Source organism: Carlito syrichta, unplaced genomic scaffold (genome assembly GCF_000164805.1).
Source record: "Carlito syrichta isolate Samal-C Ts95f unplaced genomic scaffold, Tarsius_syrichta-2.0.1 Scaffold307993, whole genome shotgun sequence".
Lineage (NCBI taxonomy): Eukaryota > Metazoa > Chordata > Mammalia > Primates > Tarsiidae > Carlito > Carlito syrichta.
Genome location: NW_007252089.1, coordinates 155,776 through 181,502, shown reverse-complemented (window position 1 = coordinate 181,502; position 25,727 = coordinate 155,776). Strand labels below are relative to the sequence as shown.

Genomic DNA, 25,727 nt, shown 5'->3' with positions numbered 1-25,727 from the left:
CCCCTCCCTCTCCTCAGTATACACATACATGCTCTATCACATTACCCTATTTTATCCAGTGAATAGAGAGAGGAATGTTCTCAAAACTAATTGAATGTAAAAATGCTGCTACATCTCATAATACCAGAAATAAGGTTTTTAAAAAATCACATCATATCCTACCACCGTCAAAATGACTATAATTAATATTTTCAGGCATTCTTCTTGATAGGAGTAATTTACCAAAAATATTATTTTATATATGTTGATCTAAATTTAATACTTAAAACATAATTACTCACATTTTTGGTTAAATATATTTAAACAGGAAACCTTGTCACTAATGTAAGTGGAAAATTAGTATCACTTGCCAAAATTGAAGATAATAAAAATAAATACAGTGAAACTAGTTTTATAAAGAAGCTCTGAGTCTGAAGCCTGCTCTGTTGATAAAAAGATGAATTTAAAAATGGTAAACATTAAAAATCAGCATCAAACTGAGACTTTCTCCTTGACATAATCATAAAGATTGAAAGGAAATTGTAATGGAAATAGCTTTCTCATCAAGCGATTCAGTATAATAGTCTTTGTCTTCTAAATTTACTAGTACACTAAAACTAAACACTATTTTAATTCAAGTTGAAATAACTTTGGCTATGGACTAGGCTAAAAGTGTGCTAGTGAATTAGTAAGAATTTTGGGGGAGAAAAAAACTTGTAAATTGTCAAAGTTTATTTTAACCTTTTCCAAGGTGAGATGAGTAGCTTAAAACTATGTCACTCAAAATTAATGTTTTGAGTATGTTGCTGTAGAATTTTTCTAAATTACTAATTCTTACATCATTAACAATAGTATATGCCCCAATTACTGAAAGAGTTCTGTGTGTTGGGCTCTCTTTAAGCAATTTACATGTATTATCTTATTTAACCATATCCATTTTCTGAGAGGTAAAAGCACCTTCATACAGGTTAGGTAATTTGTCTAAGATTCTATGACCAGTAAGTCTGTCTGACTTCAAAGACTATATTCTTTTAGCACCTGATCGTGAAGGAATGCTGTAACATAAGTATATGGTGAAGTCTGTTGACCCAGGAGCATGTCTTTGAAAAATAATCTTCAATTTTTTAGCCCCGTGAAATAACAAATTGCCCAAATGGCCACCTAATTGTATGGAAGTTTTGTTATTATAACTGTTCTAGGACCCATTTTATCATAAGGTATTCTGTTTTACAGATAGCTCTAATGTTCCCTTCACTTAATTTTTATCTTAATATTAGGCAATGCTTATTTTCAAAAATAAATTTAAATTTTTATGATGCCATTTGCCACTTCACTATATGAGTACATATAATAGTAATACTAACCTTGGGGCATAGGAACAACAGTGCAATCCAGAGTATTGTAGGGACTGTGGTTCAAGTTTTTTTCTTATAGTAGGGGGAACTGATTAGTGATGATACAGTCATCATTCCTTTCCTAAGCTAATTCTTGACAGTCTAGGCAAAGTGCAGCCTAGAAGATAATTTGAAGGTTATTAGATAGACAAATGATTCTCCCCTTTCCACCTTTATTCTAGATTTTTCTTGGAGTAGCTTAGGCCATCAGAGAGCTTTGTTTTCTTTGCTTTCAGAAGATTGCAATTACTAAGGTCTTCTCTATTATCCACTTGGTTAAAAATGAGGGTTATAACTAAGAAATTGCCATTTAAAACCTGCTAATGGATTAATTGTGGTTATGTTATTGAGGACATCACTATAGTGGTAGCCACTACATAGAGACAATTATATAGGATATGTTTCATTCTGTATGTCATAGAAAGCTTAGTTACTTCTATAACTGACCAGGTTATTCATGTTGCTTGACTGCCAGGAAGCTGACTTTTTATTTTTCTATTTTATTATGCCGTTTGTGTAAGATGCTTCAAATCTTGACAAGAGGTAAATAACTTTTTGCTTTCAGGAAGACTTCTTTCATATTTTCAAAGATTCAAAAAAATTACCAACCACTATCTGTCTGTTGTGTTTATGGTAAAATATAATGTAGCTCCTCATTTCTTGCTAATTTTGTTCATATAAGTTTGACACTATATAGTACAACATCATAATGAAATGTCCAAAAAAGTTTAAATATTACTTTAAATATTTCAGTAATATGCTTTTATTATTACTGAGTTATCCACATTAAGATACAAACAACTGAATTATTTTTCATTCTGGGAAATTATATTTAAAAACTATTTGTAACCTATAGCAAGAATATTTTGGTCTTTAATATCTAATGATATGAGCTATATTCACTATTTCTCTTACCAAACTCAAACTGTCTCTCATGATTTGTGTGATACCTCTGTATAAAATAATTGATGTTTTATGTTTGAAAACATGTCATTTTGGTACTGTAATCTAATTGGTAATTTTAATGAAATTAATTTGTTTATAAATGTGTTTATTGTTTTGTGGGTATGTCATTGCTTTCTGTTATAATATTTCTTTGTATTTGTTCATTTTTTTGTGATACTGTTCTTTATCTGGTAATTTGAGTAAATCCCAGTTGAATTATGTTGCCACATTATGTCTTCAAAAGGGCATAAAGTCAGTACACATGCTTCAGTAATATCTGGTTGTTTTACCCTTATGTTTCCAGTTGGCAATTTGAAATTATGGCTTCAACTCACTTTAAATATGTGATAATAGCATGTGTTTCTAATAAGGGCCAGCACCATTTTGTTCAGATAGTGTGAATGGTTGTCACTCATATATGACAAATGTACCTTCATCTGCTTCTTTGATAGCCCCCTAAAAACCATACCCTCAAATCAGGCCGATGAAATTAGCTGCTGTGTAAATTGTGTGTCTGAGTGGTTCATTATCTAATCACCGTCAGAACCACAGTGATAAAGTAGATTGAAGCAGGGAAGAGGTCTGCCAGATGATTTCAGGCCCCCCCCTCCCTAAATCTGGTTTCCCTTGGAAACCCTAATAGTGCAGTTTAGAACTTCAGGCTTTCATGCCTGGAATTCAGTGTCTCTTAATGTACCAAAATTGGAAATGCCGGTAGTTCCAGAATATACTTTTTTTTGTAAAGACCATAATTTTATTTACTTCAACCAGTTTTTGAAATATTTGAGGCTCTTGAACTACTGTTTTGTTACTGGTATCCTTGGTATTATGAAATGGGAAAAAAATGCTATGTCAACTTGCATAGATTCAGAATAATTTATTCACTATAACTAATTGTTAACCTTCTAGTAGTCTTTTACTCTAATCGTAATGACCCTCTGTATTATTTGTTTATTGAATTGTTTCCCTTTAATTCATTTTAGGTGCTTTTGAAGATGATGATATCACACATGTTGAAGGAAGTGTAGATCCTATTCGAGATATAGAAATAATACACGAAGAGCTTCAGCTTAAAGATGAGGAAATGATTGGACCCATTATAGATAAACTAGAAAAGGTGGCTGTGAGAGGAGGAGATAAAAAACTAAAGCCCGAATATGTAAGTAAAAGTTTATAGCTTCTTTGGCTACTCAAAAGTTTATTTTTCTTTATTAAAACTTTTGAAAATAATGCATATAAAATATCTAATGTTGCTGTGGAGGTTTAGAATTAAAGGGTTATTTCTGTTAAAAAATTTTTGAAAAACTTTATTTTGTTTTTAGGCAACCAAGGGTTATGGGAATAGGCTATTTAGGATCTTCTTAGCAAGCAGTAGTTAGCAGTAAGTATGCTTATATGGTTATTATGTAGATCTTCAAGTTACAGTGTTAATGAAGTATGGTTTTATGAGGAAATACAGGATGTAGAGAAATGACTGAATATGTGAGTTTTATGGATCTGAAGAAGTAATTTATATAAAGAATTGGTCTTTCATAGGGGTTGACTAAACAGATCATTTTAATCTTTTTTTTTAGATTAGAAAATATAGTTTATTTAGAAAGTAAATTGGAGAAAGAGAGAAGAAGGAATTCACCTCCCCAAGGGTGGGGAGGAGGCCAAGGCTTAAGAAACATGGACTGGCCATAGCTCAAAAAGAACATGGCCACATCATAGCGTTAGCAAGGCAATGGCCCATTTTAATCTTTTATCAAATGAAAACATGCATCATTGCCCTTAATATTTAAATGTGTTTTCTACCACATTATTAGCATATAATCATTAGTAACATTTTAGTAAATGTTCCAAAATCTGTTTTGATGCTTTTAGTTTGAATATGAATTGTAAAGCAATGCCTTAACTATACATTTTCTCACTTATTAACATCCTCTATAGATTGTTCTTGCTTTTCTTGCATCTTTGTCATAGGAAAGATTTTTCTAATTTTTCATGTATTTTTAATACGTGCATTTGTTTTTTCATTTTCAAAAACTTTGATTGTGCCTGCTTTCTTTCCTCATTTATTTATTTGCTCTTTGTTTTTTGGATGGGGTCTCAATATGTGGCTTAACAATAAATTTCTGACTTAATAAATTTCTCAGTCTTGCTTACACTTAAACTTTTGTTTATACTTAAATGGAAAAAAGGGGCATCAGGCTCTTCTGAAATTCTTGGGCTACCATTTTCCTGGCTTTTTCTCTCAAAGAAAACTAGAATGTTGGGTGCTATTATTCCTTGTAACAATGCTCACTTCTAACCATTTTCCTAAAATTCCTGTACAAGATTTAAAAGCATAGCCTGAACTTATGTTTACAGGAAAATCTAAACACCTGTCCATTCATTTTCTCCTTCATTGTTAAGCTCTTCTGGATAGATGGAAAGCATTATAGCCCAATTTTCTTATTTCCAAAAACTGTGATTCTACTTTTTTATTTCCTCATGTTAGATCCAGCTGCTTCAGAACAAATTATAGATAAGTTTTCTCAGACTATTTTTCATGATCACCTCTAAGGAAAAAAATAAAATTGAATTTAAATTATTTTAATTTCTCCCTAATGAGAAATTAAATACTAATATATATGACTTTTTTTTCAGATAGAGTTGAATTTTTGAGAGTTGAACTTTTGAGAGCCACAAATAATTTTTTTTTTTTTTTTTTGAGTCAAAGTCTCACTCTGTTGCCAAGGCTAGAATGCAAATTTATTGCAGAGACAAGGTCTCACCATGTTGCCCAGGCTTGTCTCAACTCCTGGGCTCAAGCAATCCTCTCACCTCAGCCTCCCAAAGTGCTGGGATTATAGGCATGAGTCACTGTGCCCAGCCTACAAATAATTTTAAATAGTTAATATTTGTTTTCACTCCCCTAAGAATCATTTTTTGCCCCCACTATGGTCAATATTACCCTATTGAGAATGCATGCTATAAACTATCTTGTATCAAACTCAATACTTGTAAATATGGTAAAACAGATGGCTTTTAGAATTTTTTTTAAGTTTATTTTTATCAAAAACAGGATTTTGATTATCTATAACAATTTTGGGAGAATTAACATTTATAGTATTGAATTTTTCTGTGCACGAACATCTTTTATTTCTATTTATTGAGCCAGACACTGTTGTAGACTTTTGAAATATGTTATCTTATTTATACCACACAACATGCAATATGTATATATTATTATTTCATGTTACCATTGAGGAAACTCAAATTTCAAGAGGTTGTAAGAATTGCTTAAGATTTTGCACTTACATTACAGATCAGGTTTTTCAACCAGATCAGCCTGGCTACAGGACCAGTTTGTCTCTCTCACTCTCTCTCTCTTTTTGGTTTTTTAACATTTTCTTTTTTCCTTCTGAGTTGAGGTCACACTCTGTTGCCCGGGCTAGACTGCAGTGGCATGATCACGGCTCACTGTGGCCTCGACTCCTGGGCTCAGGCACTCCTACTCTCAGCCTCCTGTGTAGCTGGGACTTTAGGCGTGCACCACCATGTCTGGATAATTTTTTGTAGAGACTAGGTCTTGCTTTGTTGCCTAGACTGGTCTCAATCTCCTGGGCTCAAGTAATCCTCCTGCCTCATCCTCCCAAAGTGCTGAGATTTTAGGCATGAGCTACTGTGCCTGACCAACATTTTCTTTTTAAGTTGTAAAATATGACATATAAAAACATGCATTATCTCATATAAATAGTTGAACATATAATTGTAAAGCAAACACTAGCTGTCAAGTGTGATGGTTCACGCCTATAATCCCAGTACCTGGGGAGGCTGAGATGGGAGGGTTGCTTGAGGTCAGGAGTTTGAGATCAGCCTGGGCAACATAGTGAGATCTTGTCTCTACAAAAAAAATAGAAAAATGAGAAGTAGCCAGACATGCCTGTAGTCCCAGCTATTCAGGAGGATAAGGCAGAAGGATCACTTGAGCCCAGGAGTTTGAGTCTGTGGTAAGCCATGATCATGCCATTATACTCCAGCCTGGGCAACACAGTGAGACAAAACAAAGAAAACTAGTAAAACCTCCTCACATGTCAAGAAATAAAACACTGTTAGCACACCCAAATTTTCCTCTCATTTACTAGTCTTAATTCTCTTTGTTGTCCTACAGCTAATCATTATTCGACTTTTTATAGTAATAATACTCATGCTTTTTATACCACCAGCATATGTACCATTTAAGACAATATGAATTGGTTTTGCCTGATATTGAACTTATATAAATGGTATCATACTATATATATTATAAATGGCATTATGTTGTATATACTTGTATGAGCATTTTCACTATTATTTTGTACTGTTTATTCATGTTGCATTTATCTTTAATTCATTGATTTTCCTTGCTGCAAAATATTTAAAATATCTTAAAATATCTTTTCTACTGTTGATGGGCATTTGAATTTTTCCTCATGCTTTTAATAATTATGAACAATGCTACTGTGAACATTCTTTGCAGCCTGATATACTTAAGGGTAGTCTAATGTGTATATATTTGGAAGTCGATAGTGTGTGTATGTCTTCAACTTTAGTAGATAACACTGAGAGAGTTTATCCTATTGTCAGATAGGATACTTGATATTGTCAGATTTTTTTCATTTTTATAATTTAATAGTCTTGCAATGCTATTAGTTTGTGGTTCTAACTTGCAGTTTCCTAACTATGGAGGTTGAATACCTTTTTTTATATTTTTTTTCTCTTTTGTGAAGTCCCTGTTCTAACTCCTTTACTCAGTTTTGAAATTGGATTAATGTCTTTCACACTAGTTATTGTTGTAAGTGGATTGGAGATATCTTCTACTCTGTGACCTTTGTTATTATTTTTTCTCTTTTTATGGTATCTTTTGATTCACAGTTTTTAACTTCTTAAGGTTTGTGTTTTCTGTGTGTTATTTAAGAAATCTTTCCCACCTTAAGGCCATCAAGATGATCTCCTGTCTTGTCATCTGAGGGTTTTATTGTTTCACTTTTCACATTTAAGTCATTAACCCACTTGAAACTGATTGTTTTGTAAATAATATTGAGGTAGGAATCCAGTTTGATCCCCCTCCCCCACAAGGAATGCCTGTTGTTCTAGCACCATTTATTGAAAAAACTTGCTTTCCTTTCCGTGCTGCAGTGAAGTGCCATCTCTGTCATAAATCAAAAATAACTAGCACCTTAGCTCTTTCCTGAGAATTGGCAGATGACCTCATGTAAAAGTAGCCAAAAGCAACAGTGGGATCCCAACCAATCCTGTTGAGAGACAAAGATGAGGTGGGGAGGATGGAATTGAGGGATTGGTATTCCACAGAGTCTGGGCCTCTGGTCTGTTCCCCATGCCATTTCTGTGCTTTCTGCATCCCCTGATAATCCCCAATCTCTAGTCTAGGTCAGGAACACTTAAAGGTGGTCCACCCAGCACCATCACCACCACCTGGAAGCTTATTAGAAATACAGGTGATAGATCTGCTAAATTAGAATCTCTGGGGATGTGTTTCAACAAGCTCTCCAAGTGATGCTGTAGTTTGAGGGGCACTGCTCTAGGACACTCAGTCCCCTGGAGGTGGAAGTGGCTTAGGCCTGCCTACCTCAAAACCCCTTCTTGACCTGGTAATGCCTCATTATCTTATTAGATCAGTGGTACGGTGAAGAAGATATTTTCTGTATTTAGACCTGTTTTACTATTGTTATTGTTGTCTTCAGAGGAGAGGTAACCCTGGGTTACTTAGTCTGTTACTGTTGAATATGGAGATCTCCTGGGCGTAATTTTACCAGCAATTGCCTAATGTCATAATATAACAATATGACAGTTGGTGGGGCCAGAAACTCATGTTAACCAGAGAAACATGTTTGAGGGTAAATTAATATTATAGTAACTTGATTTGTAAGTGAATATGAATATTTTTACATTAATTCTTTTGCCTTTAAAAAAATAAGTCAAGGAATATTTATTCCACAATCCCGTTATATTTATAGCATAATCCTGTTTGTATAAAAAATGATAGTTGTATTTTTATAAGTACAACCAAAGTGATATGGAAATATATATTTATTGAGAAAAGGAATATGAGAGAGTGAGTGATTGGGTGTGCACTATGACTATATACCCTCTGTACCTACTTGACTTTTTTCATAGCAATATGTTATTTTTATATTAAAATTTAGGAATAATGTTCTGAGGAAATTATTTCCTTTAGATGGCCTCCAAAAGAAAGAGAGTTAAATATGCATACATTGTCCTTAGCTGTTTCTGACCTGTATTCAAACTATAACTTTAGCTTTGTGCTGGAAAAATCATTTTTGAAGTTTCTGTCTGAACTTGGAAAAAAAATATGGTAGGAGATGTCAAGCTGGATGGGACACAGACATGAGAAGTCACCAGCTATAAGATCGATTCTTCATTAATTTGAAAAATAGTATAGGCAATGTAACTTAGAAATAAAGATTAAGAAGAAACTCCTAAAGAGTTTTCTCAAAATGCCATTTTGAGTTGCAGAGCCAGTGAATACACAAATACAACTCACTCCCTTTTAATCTAGACTATGTATCTTAGGTTGGGCTTTCTCAAAAACAGACCTGGATTCAAGTGCAAGGATTAGAGGGCATGTACAGTCTGTGCACTGCATGATGACAAACAAGGAATCACATAGCCAATCGTGGTCCTATAAGATTGTAATACCATATTTTTAACTTTATCTGTGTTTTGATTTGTTTAGACACACACATACTAACCATTGTATTGCAATTGCCTACAGTATTCAGTACAGTAACATGTTGTAGTGCAGTGTAGTGCAGGGGCAAAAGGCTGTACCATGTAGCCTAGGGGTGTAATAGCCTACAGCATCTAGTTTGTGTAAGTATACTCTGTGATGTTTGGACAATGATGAGATTGCCTAAAGACACATTTCTCAAAACAGTATCCCCATTGTTAAACATGCACATTACTGCAGTTTCTTTGGGAGCTATATCAGGAGACATACATCAGAGAGTGGGGACTTGAGATTGGTAAGGGAAAGCAACCAATACAAAGTACATAAATGAGCAGGTCGCCACCATGAGCACATGGGGCTCAGACCTGCTGGGGACCTCTGGAAAAACAGTGTAGAAAAGTGCCTTGTTGTTTTCTCCTGGAAGAATGAGGAGGCTGGGGGTAATTATTAACCAGTGTATATCAGTTACTAGTTATGGGCCACTCCTAGGAGTGACGACTCCCTGGTGGCAGATGTGTGTTATGGTCTGAGCTTAGTGCTTAGGTGGCGTTACAGAGACTTACCTTAAGCCCTCACCTGTACTAGACTGTGAGGGCAAAGGGGATATGGGCAGGGCACCAACAGTCTCTGTTTTACATCTCTTTACCCAATATACATTTACATTTTTTGTCTTAATTGTTCTACTTAGTTTTGGTTTTGCTTTTGGATTACAAGTCTAATTTGGTAGTGCTTTATGTTGTTTTCTTGCTTCCAATTTCTCATTCGTTTTCCCAATAGATAGAGGGTTCCTATATGATTATGATATCAATTAGTTACTGTAGGGGAATTTCTTTTAAAAACTTATTTTCTCATGTTCTCCAACAAATGGCCTAAAGGTTTAAAAATTGTTGAATATAAAAGAGATAGCTACCTGAACGTTTGGACAAAGGTAAGTAAGTCACTTTGTTCACCAGGTGTATACCTGTTTATTCTTCAATATTGCTGGTCCTCTCTGTTTATTTTAATGTGTCTTCTTCATTTTCTGGATAATCTTTCAGAAATTCAACACAGAAACCTCTTTCCCTATGAAATTTTCAGTTTCTAGATTTGGATGTCATTTGCATTTTTATGTAAATAAGCATGAGAAACTTGGATTCAATATACTCTAGTGTAAAGCATGGGTCAGCTTTTTAGTGTTAAAGCAGAGTTTTTCCTTAGGGTAAGAATGGTATATTCTGACATAGGAGGCACCTTTAGAGTAGGTCTTGCTGTCTGAAGTAAGAAAGCATGAACGGGATAACCATTCTCTGTTGGTATCAGCCAAGTGCATTTATTTCCTAGGGCTTCCATAACAAGTACCACAAACTGGATGGCTTAAAACAACAGAAATGTGTTTTTTCCCCAGTTCTGGAGGATTAGAAGTCTGAAATCAAGGTGCTGGCAGGGCCATGCTCCCTCTGAAGCCTCTGTGGGAGAGCTCCTCCTTGCCTTGTGGCAGCAGAACTCATCTCTGCCTTAGTCTTCACAGGCCATCTTTCTTCTGTGTCTCTGTCCAAATTTCTCTCTACTTATAAGGACACCTGTCATATTGAGGGCCCACCCTTAAAATTAATATTATTTCCTAAACAAGGTTAACATTCTCAATACTAGGGGTGGGACTTCCGCTTATCTTTGGGGGGACACAATTCACGTATAAGACCAAGGAAATCGAGATCAAGGTTAATATTTCAATCTCTAAGGGTGTATACTTTGATTTGGAAAAATAGAATTTGAAAAATGAAGTTAGGCATCTTTAAGGAATAATTTGTTTTGTAGCAATCAATTACTTGGAATGCATTACACTTAGAAGTATTTATACAATTAATAGTTGTCTAATTAAATAACTGAGTAAGGCCACCAGAAATTAGAGTATTTTTTTCTGAAAATAGCTCAGTAAATAATTAATGTCCTCAATAATATATAGCTATTGGCAGATTTCTTATTATTCTTAAGGCAGTTTTAAAATTGGTATTTACATAACTTAAACATTTGTGTTTAAAATGGAAAGATTTAAAGGCGTGTACAGGCATACCTTGTTTCATTATACTTCATGTTATTGAGCTTCACAGATATTGCAGGTTTTGTTTGTTTGCTTTGTTTTGAACAAATTGAAAGTTTGTGATAACCCTGTACTGAGCAGCTCAACTGTTTTCCAAGCATGTGCTCACTTCATGTCTCAGTGGAACATTTTGGTAATTCTGGTAATATTTCAAACTTCTTCATTACTACTATGTCTGTTATGGTGATTTGTGATCTGTATTCTTTGATGTTATTATTGCAATTGTTTTGGGGCACCATAGAAGGCAGAAAACTTAAACAATAAATATATGTGCGTGCTCTCTGACTGCTCCACCTACTAGCCATATCTCATCTCTCTTCTTCTCCTTAGGCCTCTTTATTCCCTGAGACACAACATTGAAATTAGGCTACTACAATGGCTTCCAAGTGTTCAAGTGAAAGGAGGAGTCACATATCTCTCACTAAACCAAAAGCTAGAAATGATTAAGCCTAGTGAGGAAGGCATGTTGTCAGCTAAAACAGGCTAAAAGCAAGGCCTCTTGCCCTGCTTAGTCAAGTTGTACATGCAAAGGAAAAGTTCTTAAAGGAAATTGAAAGTGCTCCTCCAGTGAACACACAAACAGGAAGAAAGCAAAACAGCCTTATTACTGATATGGAGAAAGTTAGATGGCTTTTATTTTTTATTTATTTATTTTTGAGCTTGCAGTGTTTTCTAGGCTGAGTTCGAACTCCTGGACTCAAGCAATACTACTGCCTCAACTTCCCGAGTAGCTGGAATTACAAGTTTGTACCACTATGCCATACTGATATGGAGAAAGTTTGAGTGGTCTTCATAGAAGATCAAAACATCTACAACATTCCCTTAAACCAATGCCAAATCTAGAACTAGACCCTAAACTCTTCAATTTTGGAGTTAGGGAGTTTGGAGAGGTGAGAAAGCTACAGTAGAAAAGCTGGAAGCTACAGAGGTCAGTTCATGAGTTTGAAGAAAAGAAGCTAACTCTTACATAAAAGTACAAGGTGAAGTCACAAGTGCTGATATAGAAGCTGCAGTAAGTTATCCAGAAGTTCTAGCTAAGAACATTAGCTGAAGGTGGCTACACAAAACAATAGATTTTCAATATAGACAAAGCAGCCTTCCATTGGAAGAAGCAGCCATCTAGGACTTTCATAGCTAGAGAGGAGCAAGTCAGTGTCTGACTTCAAAGCTTTAAAGGACAGGCTGACTTTCTTGTTAGGGGCTAATGTAGCTGGTAACTTAAAGTTGAAACCACTGCTCATTGACCATTCTGAAAATTCTAGGGCCCTTAAGAATTATGCCAGATCTATTCTGCCTGTGCTCTATAATAACAAAGCTTGACAGCACATCTGTTTGCAGCATTGTTTACTGAATATTTAAGTCCACTGTTGAGACCTACTGCTCAGAAAAAAAAGATCTCTTTCAAAATATAACTGCTCATTGACAATGTACCTGATTCCCCAAGAGCTCTGTTGGAGATATACTAGGAGATTTAATGTTGTTTTCGTGCCTGCTGATACAACATCTATGCTGCAGCCTCATGCATCAAGGAGTAATTTCTGTTTTCATGTCTTAATATTTAAGGCATACAATTCATAAAGCCATAGCTGCCATAGTTAGTAATTCCTCTGATGGATCTGGTAAATTGAAGGACTTCTAGGAAGGATTCACCAATCTACATGCCATTAAGAACATTTATGAGGACAAAATATCAACATGAACAAGAGTTTAGAAGAAGTTGATTCCAACCCTCATGGATGACTTTGAAGGATTCATGATTTTAGCAAAGTAAGTAACTCCAGATTTGGTAGAAACAAGAGAACTAGAATTAGAAGCAGAGCCTGAAGATGTGACGGAATTCCAATAATCTCATGGTAAAACTTGAAAGGATGAGAAGTTGCTTCTTAAGGATGAGCAAAGAAAGTGGTTTCTTGAGATAGAATCTACTGGTGAAGACACTGTGAACATTGTAGAAATGACAACAAAGGATTTAGAATGTTACATAAACTTACTTGATAAAGCAGCTTTAGGGTTTAAGAGGATTGACTACAGTTTTGAAAGAAAATTTGCTGTGGATAAAATGCTGTCAAACAGCACCACGTGCTACAGAGGAATTTTTTTTGTGAAAGGAAGCATTAATGGATTAGGCAAACTTCATTGTTGTCTTATTTTAAGAAATTGCTGCAGCCACCCCATCCTTCAGCAAGCGCTACCCTGAACAGTCAGCACCATCCATACTGAGGCAAGACACTCCACCAGCAAAAAGATGACAGTTCACTGAAGGCTCATATGAGCATTGGCATTTTTTACACAAGTATTTTTAAATTGAGGTTATATATGTTTTTTTTCCCTAGACATAATACTATTGCATACTTAATAGACTACAGTATAGTATACACATAACCTTTATATGAACTGGAAAACCAGCAAACCTGTGTGAATACTTTATTGCGCTGGTCTGGAACCGAACCCACAATATCTTTGAGGTATAGTTGCACAGAAAAATATGATTCTCTCTCTGCTCTTGTCTTCACATTTTTCTCCTCTGTAGACTCTTGTAAATCCTGGACTATTCTTACATGACTGAAAAGGTTCGTTTATAAAAGAACGTGATGCAAGGGTGGTATTTGGTGAGGCCAAATTGCATTCATTTATCTTTCTCCCCATAGCTGTTCTGTCCTCATAAGCTCTCCTTAATGGAACATAATTGTTTGAATTGAACTTCTGTACTGCGACTCTTCTCTCTCCTTTACGTTCCATCCTGTTGATTTTTATCTCTTAAATATTTCCCACATCTCTTCCTTCCTCCTTATTTTCATGACTACTTCTTTAGTTGGGGCCTCATTTTATGCTTAATTTATTTATGCACTTTAACTGGTCTCTTTACCTAGTCTTGCTCTTGTTTTCCACAAATATAAAATGCAGCTGTAACCTTGTTATCCCTTGATTAAAATACTTCCCAATTTCCTATAGGATACTGCCCACATAAAGGCAGTGGCTCACAAAGTTCTGTGTGATCTGGCCTTGCCTGGCTTCACATTTCCTTTTTCTCAACTCTTCCGATAATGAAGTTGAGCTTTAAACTTTGGTTTCAAATGTGCTCATTTACTAGACCTTTATCTGTTTGCTGCTTCTCCATTCCTATTTCTTAGTCATCCTTCAAGACATAGTCAAAAACAGAAGTTCCCTACTCTTTTTAAAATTTTTTAATTTTTTTTTTTTTGCTATATTTAACTTACACATAACATAACATTTACCATTAACCATCTTTAAGTGTACAGGTCATTGACATTAAGTACATTCACAGTGTTGTACAACCATTCCTTCTATTCTTTTCCAGAACTTTTTATCATTCCATATTGAAACTTGGTACTTATTTGTGCCTTGTTATTGCAACTTTTCTGTAAGTTTAAAATTATTTCAAAATAAAAAGTAAAAACAAAACAATAGCAGCATTTATGTTTTAATGTATAGAATTCAGTTAAAATAAGTGACAATAACTGCACAAAGTGTAGGAAGGGGTAATGAAATAAAAATGTTTTAATACTCTGATAAAAGACAAAGAATATATTTCAAGATACCTAGAAGAGAGGATTTTTAGTATTCTTACCACAAAGAAATGATAAATGCATGAGGTGATAGATATGCTAAATACCTTGATTTGATCATTACACAGTGTATACATGTATCAAAACATCACATTGCACCCCATAAACATGTACTATTATATGTCAATTAAAAATAAAATATAACTTAAAATAAATTTGCTTTCTTTGGGGAAAGAAAAAAGACTGAGTTTGGCGGTTCCTCAAAAAGTTAATCATAGATTTACCATATAAACCAGCAATTCCACCGTTGGGTATACACCCCAAAGAATTGAAAACAGGTACTCAAATATATGGACATGCATGTTCATGCTAGCAATATTCATAATAGCCAAAAGGGATTATTCACTTTAAAAGGCAATTAAGTACCGATGCTACAATTTACCTGAACCTCAAAAACATAATGCTATGTGAAAAAGTCAGGCACAAAAGATATATGATTCCATATATATGAAATGTCCAGAATATATAAATCCATAGAGACAGATCTTCAGATTGGTGGTTGCCAGCACCTAGACGGAAGAATAATGAATGCAATAGCTTTATTCTGAAGCTATGGAAATTTTTTTAGATCCAAATAGAGTGAGTGGTTTCATAACATTGTGAATATATGAAATATTCTAGTGCTAAATTACTTCAAATTGTTAATTTTATATTTCCTTCACCCCAGTACATTTTTTTTTAAATTAAAAAAGGCAATTCAGATTGGATTTTTAAAATTCACCTCTATGCTGCTTATAAGAAACATATCTTAAATACAGATGTTCTTTGACTTACATTGTAAATTGAAAATATTATCAAAAATGAACTTAATACTCCAATAAACCTATCATAGAATCCAGAAACTTTAAGTTGAGCCATTATAAGTCCAAATTCTCCTTGACTTAGAATGTGATTACATCCCAATAAAAATTTTATAAAGTCAAAAACCATTGTAAGTTGGGAATACAGAAAAATGCAAAACAAAAAAATAGATAAATTTATACTGTGTAAGCCATAACAACAACAAAGCTGGTGTAGTGTACTGATATCAAAATAGACTTTAAAGGGGCATTTCATAATGCTAAATGTTCAATCTACCAAGAAGCAAAATAGCATTTTAAGTACTTACGGGGCTAATAATATAACCTGAAAATATATAAAGCAAAAAGTGACAGAATTGAAAGACAAAACAAAACAAAAACATTTATAGTCATGATAGAAAGTCTTAATTTGTTAAGTAACTGATAGAATAAGCAGACAAAAAAGGATGGATAGGAGATTTAAACAACTCAATTAAGAAACTTGACCTAAATGATACATATAGAACACTATAGCCAACAACAAAGAATGTACATTCTTTTACAATGGAACACTTACCAAAATGGACCATTTTACTGGCAGTAAAGCAAATGAACAAATTTCAAGTTATTGAAATCACAAAGAGTTTGTTATCTGAACACTGTGGGTTGAAATTAGTAATCAATAATGGAAAGATTATTAGAAAATTTCTACATGGAAATTAAGCGGTGTACTTCTAAAAGATCTCATGCTTCAAAGAAGAAATCGCTATAGGAATAAAATATTTTTAACCCTGTGATAATGAAAGTACAATACATCAAAATTCATTGTATTGTTTTCTGATATATCCACAAAAGTTCTATAAAAGTAGTTTTAAATATATATGTCCAAAAAACAAGGAAGGGTTAAAATTGGTGGTCTGAACATATTCGTCTGAAAAAGCTAGAAAAAGACAAATTAAAAAGAACTCAGAAAAATTAGATGGAAGGAAACAGTGAAGTTGAGAGCTGATATTAATGAAATAGGCAAGTTTTCTCATGTTAAACTTCTCTGTAAGAAAACAAATAGCCGGGCTCAGTGGCTCAGCTTGTAATCCCAGCGCTTTGGGATGCTGAGGTGAGTGGATTGCCTGAGCCCGTGGGTTCAAGACCCGCCTGGGCAGGTGAGACCTATCTCTACAATAAATCAAAAAATTAGCCGGGCGTGGTAGCGTGCGCCTGTAATTCCGGCTACTCGAAGGCTGAGGCGGAAGGATCGCCGGAGCCCAGCAGGTCGAGCCTGCGGTGGCCGGGAGCGGCCACTGCACTCCAGTCTGGGCGACAGAGTGAGACTCCAACTCAAAAAAATAAAAGAAAGAAAGAAAGAAAGAAAATAAATAAAAAATAATTAAATAGGAAAGAACTATGTAATAAAGAGGATCCAAAAGGCCAAGATGGGTTATTTGAGAACATGAGTAAAATCTTAGCAAGACTGGTGAAGGGGGGAAAAGAGATGCACAAAACCAGCATTATGAATGATAATGTATTACTCTAGTTCCTACCGACATTAATAAGCTAATGAGAGGAAATTATGAACAATGTATGGCAATTACTTTGAAAAACAATCTGAGCCGGACAAATTTAAAAGACTGCTTAACAAAACGAATGCAAGAAGCAATAAAAATAAAAGTCTTAGTGTTGGGAAACTATGGAGGGGGGTGGGACTAATGGTAGTTTGGAGACGGGGAGACACCTGTTATCAACAAGGGGTCCTGAATGAAGAATATTTGTATTCCTAACCCTTAACTGTACCCCACAATATCAAAATAAAAAATATTGATTAAATAAATAAATAAAAAATAAGTCTTATATCTACTGAAGAAATTGAACACAATTTTAAACCTGAGTATAAAGAAACCTTTATTAAAGAAGAGTTTACTACAGATGACTTTATACTTAACGTCTCACACACGCTCTTCCAGCCAATAAAAAAAGAAAAAAAAATTTCCTAGTTGATTTTATAAGGTCAAAATAGTTCTGATACCAAGACCATGCAGTGTAAGGAAGAAAAGTTACAGGCAAATCTCTTTCATGAACATAAATGCACATTTCTAAATAAAATAGTAGCAAACTGAAAACAGTAATAAATATTAGTGATACTAGAGCATGACTAAAATTCTAGGAATGCAAAGTAGGTTTGACATTCGAAATTAATGAATAGAAAATAATAAAGGAGAAAAATATTATCATATCTATATATTGGGAAAAGGATTTTATAATATTCAGTCACACTTGATTTTTTTTACAACAACAAAAAAAACCTCTTAGCAAATGAAGAATAAAAGTTAATCTACTTAGTCTGAAAAAGGGTGTCTACAAAAAAATCTACATAAGCAATTATACATAGTGATGAAATATGAAAGCCTTTGCCCTCATTGGGAACAAAGCAAGGATGCTTATTATCATGGCTTCTGTTCCATCTAGACTTTATATCCAGTGCATTAAGGCAAGAAACAGAAATGATGAATGAAGGTTGGAAAAGAAGAAATAAAATGTTGTTATTCACAGATAGCTTGTAGAAAATATGACAGAATGTGGGATGTAAATCATTTGAATTAGTAAATGAAGCCCATCTGTGTTGTTGGTTGCAAGGTCAATAAAAAAATTATTTGTATCTCCCAGAACTTGAAAGGAATTTTTTAACTAAAAGATGCCATTTGCAGTAGAATTTCTTTAAAAATCAAATACCCAGAAATAAATTTGATGAAACTCTACCAGAATTTTTATGCAGAAAACTATAACACATTAACAAGAGAAATTAATGAATTATTAAATAAATGGATGGTTATTGAATTGAAAGATTTAATATTTTTAAAACGTCAAGTCTCTTGAAGACTGATCTATGAATTCACCATGTTCCAAATCTAATTCCCAGCAGCTTATTTTTTATAGAAACTGACAGACAGTCTAAATTTCACTTGGAAAGGCCAAGGCCCAAGAACAGGAAAGACAATCCCGAAGAAGAACAAAGTTGGAGAACTTATGCACAATAACCATGTATCAAGATTTATAGTGTTGCCATGACAGTCGAGGATAGACATATGGACCAAATGAGCAGAATAAATATACAGATACAAATAAATATACATACACAATTTGACTTGCAAAGGTGGTACTGTAGAGTAATGGAGTAAGGTGTGTTCTTTTCAAGACCTATTGTTTATTCATTATATATCTTTATGGGGAAAAAAGTGAATCCTTACATACCTCACACTATATACACAAAGTAAAGTTTATGCTGAGTAAATCTAAAGTGTAGCTAATTCAGATATCAGAATATCTTCATGACCTTAATAGACAATTTTTTTTTTTAAGTTGAAGTCTGGCCGGGCTCGGTGGCTCAGCCTGTAATCTCGCGCCTTTGGGAGGCTGAGGTGAGTGGATTGCCTGAGCCTGCGGGTTTGAGACCTGCCTGGGCAGCGAGACCTCATCTCTACAATAAATCAAATAATCAGTCGGGTGTGGTAGCGCGTGTCTGTAATTCCAGCTACTCGGAAGGCTGAGGCGGAAGGATTGCCGGAGCCCAGCAGGTCGAGGCTGCGGTGGCCGGGAGCGGCTACTGCACTCCAGTCTGGGCGACCAAGTGAGACTTAAATAAATAAATAAATAAATAAATAAATAAATAAATAAATAAATAAATAAATAAATAGATAAAGTTGAAGTCTGACTCTGTCATCCAGGCTGGAGTGCAGTGGCATGATCAGGACTCACTGCAGCCTTCAACCCTGGGTTCAAGTGATTCTTCTACCTCAGCCTTCCAAGTAGCTGGGACTACAGGAATGTGCCACCATGCCCAGCTAATTTTTTAAACTCTTTTGTGGAGAAGAGGCCTTGCTACGTTGCGGAGGCTGGTCTTGAACTCCTGAACTCAAGCAACCTTCCATCTTGGCCTCCCAAAGTGGTGGGATTACAGGCATGAGCCACCGCACGCAGCCGACAGATATTTTTTTAAACAGGACGCAAAAAGCAGTGATCATAAAGGGCATGATTTTTAGATTGTATTATGTTAAAATTAGGACTTACTTGAGCAAAAGAGGAAAAGTAAGCCTTAGAGAAAAAAGATATAGTGTCTGACAAAAAACTGGTCTACAGAATATACAAAGCACTCCTACAAATAAATAAGATAAAGACAGATAGCCCAATAGAAAAATGGGCAAAAGACTTGAGCAAACACTTCACAAAAGAGGGAATTCCCCACTAGTCAATACAGAAATGCAAATTAAGACTACTGTGAGATACTGTACAATTGCCGTAAATTAGTTAACTTGACAATACTAAGCAATTAGTTTGACAATACTAAGCGTTGGAAAGAATGAAGCAATGAAATTTTCATGCAATGCTGGTGGCAAACTAAGTTAGTACTTCTGCCTTTAAAAACTGATTAGCAATATATACTAAGTTTGGATAAATGCATGACCCGTGTCTGAGCAATTCCAGTCTTAGGTGTATACTCAAGAGAAATGCATGTACAGTCTTACCAAAATACATGTACAAGAATGTTTATAGCAGCTTTATTTCTAACAGGCTAGATGTCCATCAACAGTAGAATGGATAAATTGTGGAAAATTCCCACAGGGAAATACTATATAGCCGAGAAAAACACAGTATGGCTACATGTGACAACATGGGTGAATCTCACAAGCTACACTGAGCAAAAGAAACTAGACATAAAAGAATACATATTGTATGAGTCTATTTCTACAAATTTCAATAACAGACTAATTTGTGATGCAAAGAAGCCAGGACAGTGATTATCTCTGGAGAGGAGTGGAGCATTGTAACTACATTGCTAATAATGGCCTATATTTTGATCAGGGTGGTAATTACAGGCTTGTGTTCATTCTAATAGTTCATTGAGCAGCTCACCTACATATGTTATACCGAGTGTGTATTCCTTTCTCAAGTTTGACCTGCAGATCACTGATTTTCTTCTACCATGTCAGTTGTTTCCAGATTGGACTTTTATTTTTCTACTTTGATTTTGGTCTCCGTAAAATTATTTGTATTTATATCAGCGCTCTAGACAACTCATCCATTTTTTTCTGATCTCACTCAGTTCTCTCTGTATGGCCTCATTGGTCCTGTTGCATAGATGCTCTCTCCTTTTGCATTCTACTAAGTGTGCCAAATAATTCATTACACATTTATTTTCTTGATCATTCTCAAAGAGATGTTCTTTCTTTGTGACTCTCCTTATTCAATAGCCCTTTCACTAAAATTTGATTTGTGGGCTTCCCCCCCCATATACACATCCCTTCCTTGAACATGGTAAAATTCATTCAAACTTATTTCAGAAATCATAGGGACAATTGCTTCTTCTCTTTAGTAACAGTCACATCTTTTGCTGAGATCTGCACCTCAAGAGTAAATTGGTGTTCATCTTGGTTTGCACATTATAGCAAACAGGGGCCCAGAGCATTATGTTAAGATGTTCTCACTACCTGCTGCAGTGAGTCACATAACTGAACACCTTCAACTGCCAATATACATTCCACCAAGGTTAGTGTTAGAATTAACCTACTGTCTTAATTTTTGAGGAACTCTCATACACAGTCTTACTTTTGTCCTTTTCTGGGAGTTTCTGTCACATACATAGAAAGATGGTAGTTGGGGATCAGTACTCTGGCCTCTGTAAATAGCGGCGTTCAACTAGTAGAGCAACAAATGCTTAATATTATGATTCAGAGATCCTAAATATCAAGTTTGAATATAGAGTGGAGGTCTGTTTTATGAGAGAAAGCTTAATTTGATTTTTCCTTAATTTTGGGTATTTAAAGGGGGTGGTTGGAGGAAACTATCAGTAAACTAGCAAGTCTATTTTAAGCTAGAAGTCTTGCCCCAATACTTTTAGTTTGAGTGCATTGTTGGCTGTCTCTGTTAAAATGACCTAAATCACCTTGTCTGGGTATCAGCATCAGGTGTTAGGGTGGCAGGTTTTGCTGAAGGTATCAGACTTAGAAGTTATAATTATTATAGAATAAGTGAGTCACCTTGATAAATTATCAAGTCAGTCAATCTAGCTGTCAAATTTTAGGCTGATACCACAATCCATATTCTTAACCTTATTCTGGTGTTCTGAACCTGCTTTTTTCACTTAGCAGTGTATTTTGGATATTTCCCCATAAGCATATATCTTGTCTTAATGAATAGAGTGTTCTTTTGTTTCAGTGTACCATAACTTACCAGCAAATCTCCATTTAGTGGCTTTTTAGATTGTTTCTACCTATACTTTCCTCCCTCCTTGTGCCAGTGTCACACTATTCTAATTACTATAGTTTTATGGTTTATTTTAATATATAATATATATTTTCTCTCAATATTTTTTTACCCTCAAGCAATTAATTCTTAGAGTATTGTAATATGTTTAATTTATAATGTTCTCTAACATCCTTTTATGATTTTAACTAGAATTGTGTTAGATAAACATTATAATAAGTAGAGTATCAGTACAGTATTGATTCGGGTAGATACATTTTGAATGCAGCATCTGGCTGCAACAAGTTTTGGATTAGTGTCTCAACCTCTGGTGTGGGAGTCTATGGACACTTAATTAATTGACTGTTGTTGGGGCATTTGAGTATTACCACAGAATCACTAACAACCATGGTTCTTGTCTTTTTGGATCATGGATCCCTTTGAAAAGCATTTGAAGCCGGGCTCAGTGCCTCAGCCTGTAATCCCGCACCCTTGGGAGGCTGAGGTGAGTGGATTGCCTGAGCCCGCGGGTGCGAGACCCACCTGGGCAACTTGGCGAGCCCTCATCTCTACAATAAATCAAAAATTAGCCAGGCGTGGTAGCGTGCGCCTATAGTTCTGGCTGCTTGGAAGGCTGAGGTGGAAGGATTGCTGGAGCCCAGCAGGTCGAGGCTGCGGTGGCCGGAGGCTGCACTCCAGTCTGGGTGACAGAGTGAGACTCCAACTCAAAAAAAAAAAAGCATTTGAAAGATATGTGCTATCTTCCCTCAAAGGCACACAAACAGCTTTACATACCATTTCAGCGTGTTAAGGAACCCCTGAAATTTGTTTATGGGTCACAGGTTAATAAGTCTTGCTAGGGGAATTGAAGAATACCAAGATAGGGAAGTCTAGTACATGGTTTGGGAAAGTCTAGTATATGATTAGATTGTTATGTTATTGTGTGTAAAGAAAAATATTACTGTTTTTGTGACACGTGGATTGACAATCAAGTATTATACCCCAATAATAAAATAATAATATTGAGTTTCTCTGATGACCTGAATGAGAATGAGGATTTTGAGTAACAACCTTGGAGATGTCTTAAGGAGCAGTAGGGAAAACAAATAGGTCAGTATAATGAAACTTTTGAGTCACTTAGACCTGAATTTGAATCTCATCACTGCCTCTTACTAGCTATGAAAACTTAGGAAAGTCACACGTAACTCCCCAAGTCTAAATACATTACAGTTGCCATTAACAACGATAATAAAATCCACCAAGAAAATAGAACATTTTAATATTAAATGTGGAACTATGTAAGAAGAGTCAAAATATAAGAGTGAGGTATTCAAGGTGGGTTTGTGTTCTTTGCTATTATAAGGTAGTTGCTGTCATCCATCACTTTGGGAGGCCGAGGTGAGTAGATTGCCTGAGCTCGCCGGTTTGAGACCAGCCCAGACAACTTGGCAAGACCTTATCTCTACAATAAATAAAAAATTAGGCCGGGCTCGGTGGTTCAACCTGTAATCCCAGCACTTTGGGAGGCCGAGGTGAGTGGATTGCCTGAGCCTGCAGGTTCGAGACCCGGCTGGGCAACTTGGCGAGACCTCATCTCTACAATAAATAAATAAAAAAATTAGCCAGGCGTGGTAGCACACGCCTCTAGTTCCAGCTACTTGGAAAGCTGAGGTGAAAGGATCGCCGGAGACCAGCAGGTCGAGACTGCGGCCACTGCACTCCAGTCTGGGTGACTGAGTGAGACTCCAACTAAAAATAAAATAAAATAAATAAAATAAAAATAAATTAGCACGCATTTGTAGTTCGGGCTCCTTGGAAGGCTAAGGTGTAAGGATCCTGGGGCCTGGAAGGATCCCGGGGCCTGGCAGGTCGACGCTGGGGTGACTATAAGTGTGCCACGGCACTCCAGCCTGAGTGACAGAGTGAGACTCCAACTCAAAAAAAAAGAAAAAAAAAAGGTAGTTGCTCGGCAAAGGCTAGTTCTTCTAGAATGTTAAGATTAGATGTCTCACCAGAGACTTCATGAAGAAAGCCAGTATTTTTAGTAACTCAGAAATGTGAAGAAAAGGACTAATGAACAATTATACAGATTGGAGAAGATGTACATGTGCTTTAAAGGAGCATCCAAGAGAATATCTTGGCATTTGTGGGTGACTGGTATTTAATCTTTCAACAATATAACCATGACAGCTACTCACATTTATTGAGCACTCATCTGTGTTAAACACTAAAATACATTATCTCTTTAGATCTTTACAACAACCAATCACAATCAATAAAAGGTAGATCTCATCACCTGCATCTTATCAATGAAGTAGACCACAGACCTGGTAAATGTAGACCTAGGATTTATTCCTACACTTTTACCTCTCAAAGTAGTATACTCATAACTACAATCTAACCAAAAAGTTCAAAGGACTAGGAATTTTTGTGTGCCTCCATAATGATGTACAGAATGTATTTTTAAAATGAAGAATTTGTTAAAGTTATCAAGATAGTCCAATTTAGTACTCCTACATCTGTATTTCTGTATAATTATAGTAAAGAAATGTGAAATCCTAAAGTAACTTCTAAGTGCATCAAGGATTAAAGTGTTATTTCTCTTTTTTTTACAGTCTAATTTGTTAAAGTGGGTTAAGTATTTTTTTTCTAGTTAGCCAAATTAAGTTAACTGGAACCTTTTATCATTGTAACCATCATTATTTACATATGTATTTTTACATATGGGTATAAGGAAATAAATTCAATCAACCCATTAAGTACAGTATTATGGCCAAACAAGTCCATATGTTTTATTCTGTTTAAAAGTTTTTCAGGTAAGGAATACAATATCTTCTAATTTTTTGCTAAAATTAAAGTTAATTTTTACTTTATGTAAGAAAAAGAGCATATTGAAACTATGCCATATACTGATCATTTGTATAAGATAATCTTATCTGAACACAATCTATTTTTGGTTTGTCTTAAATCTTTTAGAATATGTGAGAGGTTTTTTTCTTGCCTGTTAAGTCTTTTGTGGGGATAATTATAAGAGCACTGGATACAAAATATTTTACTTTGAACTGTTCCAAAACTAGGTTATAATTTGTACATTTTCCTAAAAAGATTGTAAGTAATAGCTTTAAGGAATACTATACTGTCTGATAACTTTAATTGTGAGTTAATTCTCTTTAATTAAAATTTGAGTGCTTCTAATTTGTAATATAATTTTTTGGTGTGAGGAGAAGAAAAAGCCAAACTAATACCAAAATGCTCTTGTGATAAGATTTCTATGTCTGAAGTAATGGTCTAGTTAATTTAAAATGAAAGAGAAATATTGACATTCCTTCACTAGTGATCAGAACTTATTGAGGCTTTTTGGTTTTGTAAAAATGTTTATAGTTACAAAAGTATTTTATACTTTTTATATGATTAAAGTTTAATTTCTTTCCTTGTGTTTGTCTTTTCTTTTGTCTATTTTCTTCCTTTAATTGAAAAAAACTAATGGAACCCAGTATAAGATGGTACCACTGTTTTTTCTTCCTTTGTATAATCTTGTTGCATGTCTCTACATAAGCTGTTCTGGCCACTCATCATAGTAACCAGCTGGGCCATTTCACCTGCTGGAGCCATTAAAGAGGACTCTCTCCCCCTAGATTAATCCCCTCCGACATTAGTTTTTTGCACTGACAACTAGAGCAGGCATTCAGAATTTGCAGGTGGCCAGTGTGACGCACATAATTGCCTACAATTTTAGGCAATGAATAAAAATGGTCTACATTACTTGTCAAAGGTTGTATATGCAGTGCCAAGTGAGATCTATGGGAAGCCTTTTAGGGTTTAAAGAACAGTTAATAGCAAGGCTGCTCAGGGCTTTTTTAATCATAATGCATTTGTAATATAGCACTTTGATCTTCTCCTTGTAGGAAATGGTGTTACATTAGCCACTTTTAAACATTTATGAGTGAAATTCAGTTATAGAAGAGTAAAAGTGATTATTCTTAAGCAGAACATGTTAGATTTCATTAAAAGTTTTCA

At 35.0% G+C, this 25,727-nt stretch overlaps 1 protein-coding gene across 3 annotated transcripts in view; it reads left to right on the top strand.

The window, feature by feature from the left end:
- The window catches only part of OLA1 (Obg like ATPase 1), a 183,319-nt gene that overhangs the window by 111,751 nt on the left and 45,841 nt on the right, over positions 1-25,727 (top strand). For all 3 annotated transcript variants that reach the window (XM_021715889.1, XM_008064751.2, XM_021715890.1), the window contains one exon: positions 3,302-3,477. In XM_021715889.1, the coding sequence (XP_021571564.1) occupies positions 3,302-3,477 (176 nt within the window). The remainder of the gene's footprint in view (positions 1-3,301; positions 3,478-25,727) is intronic.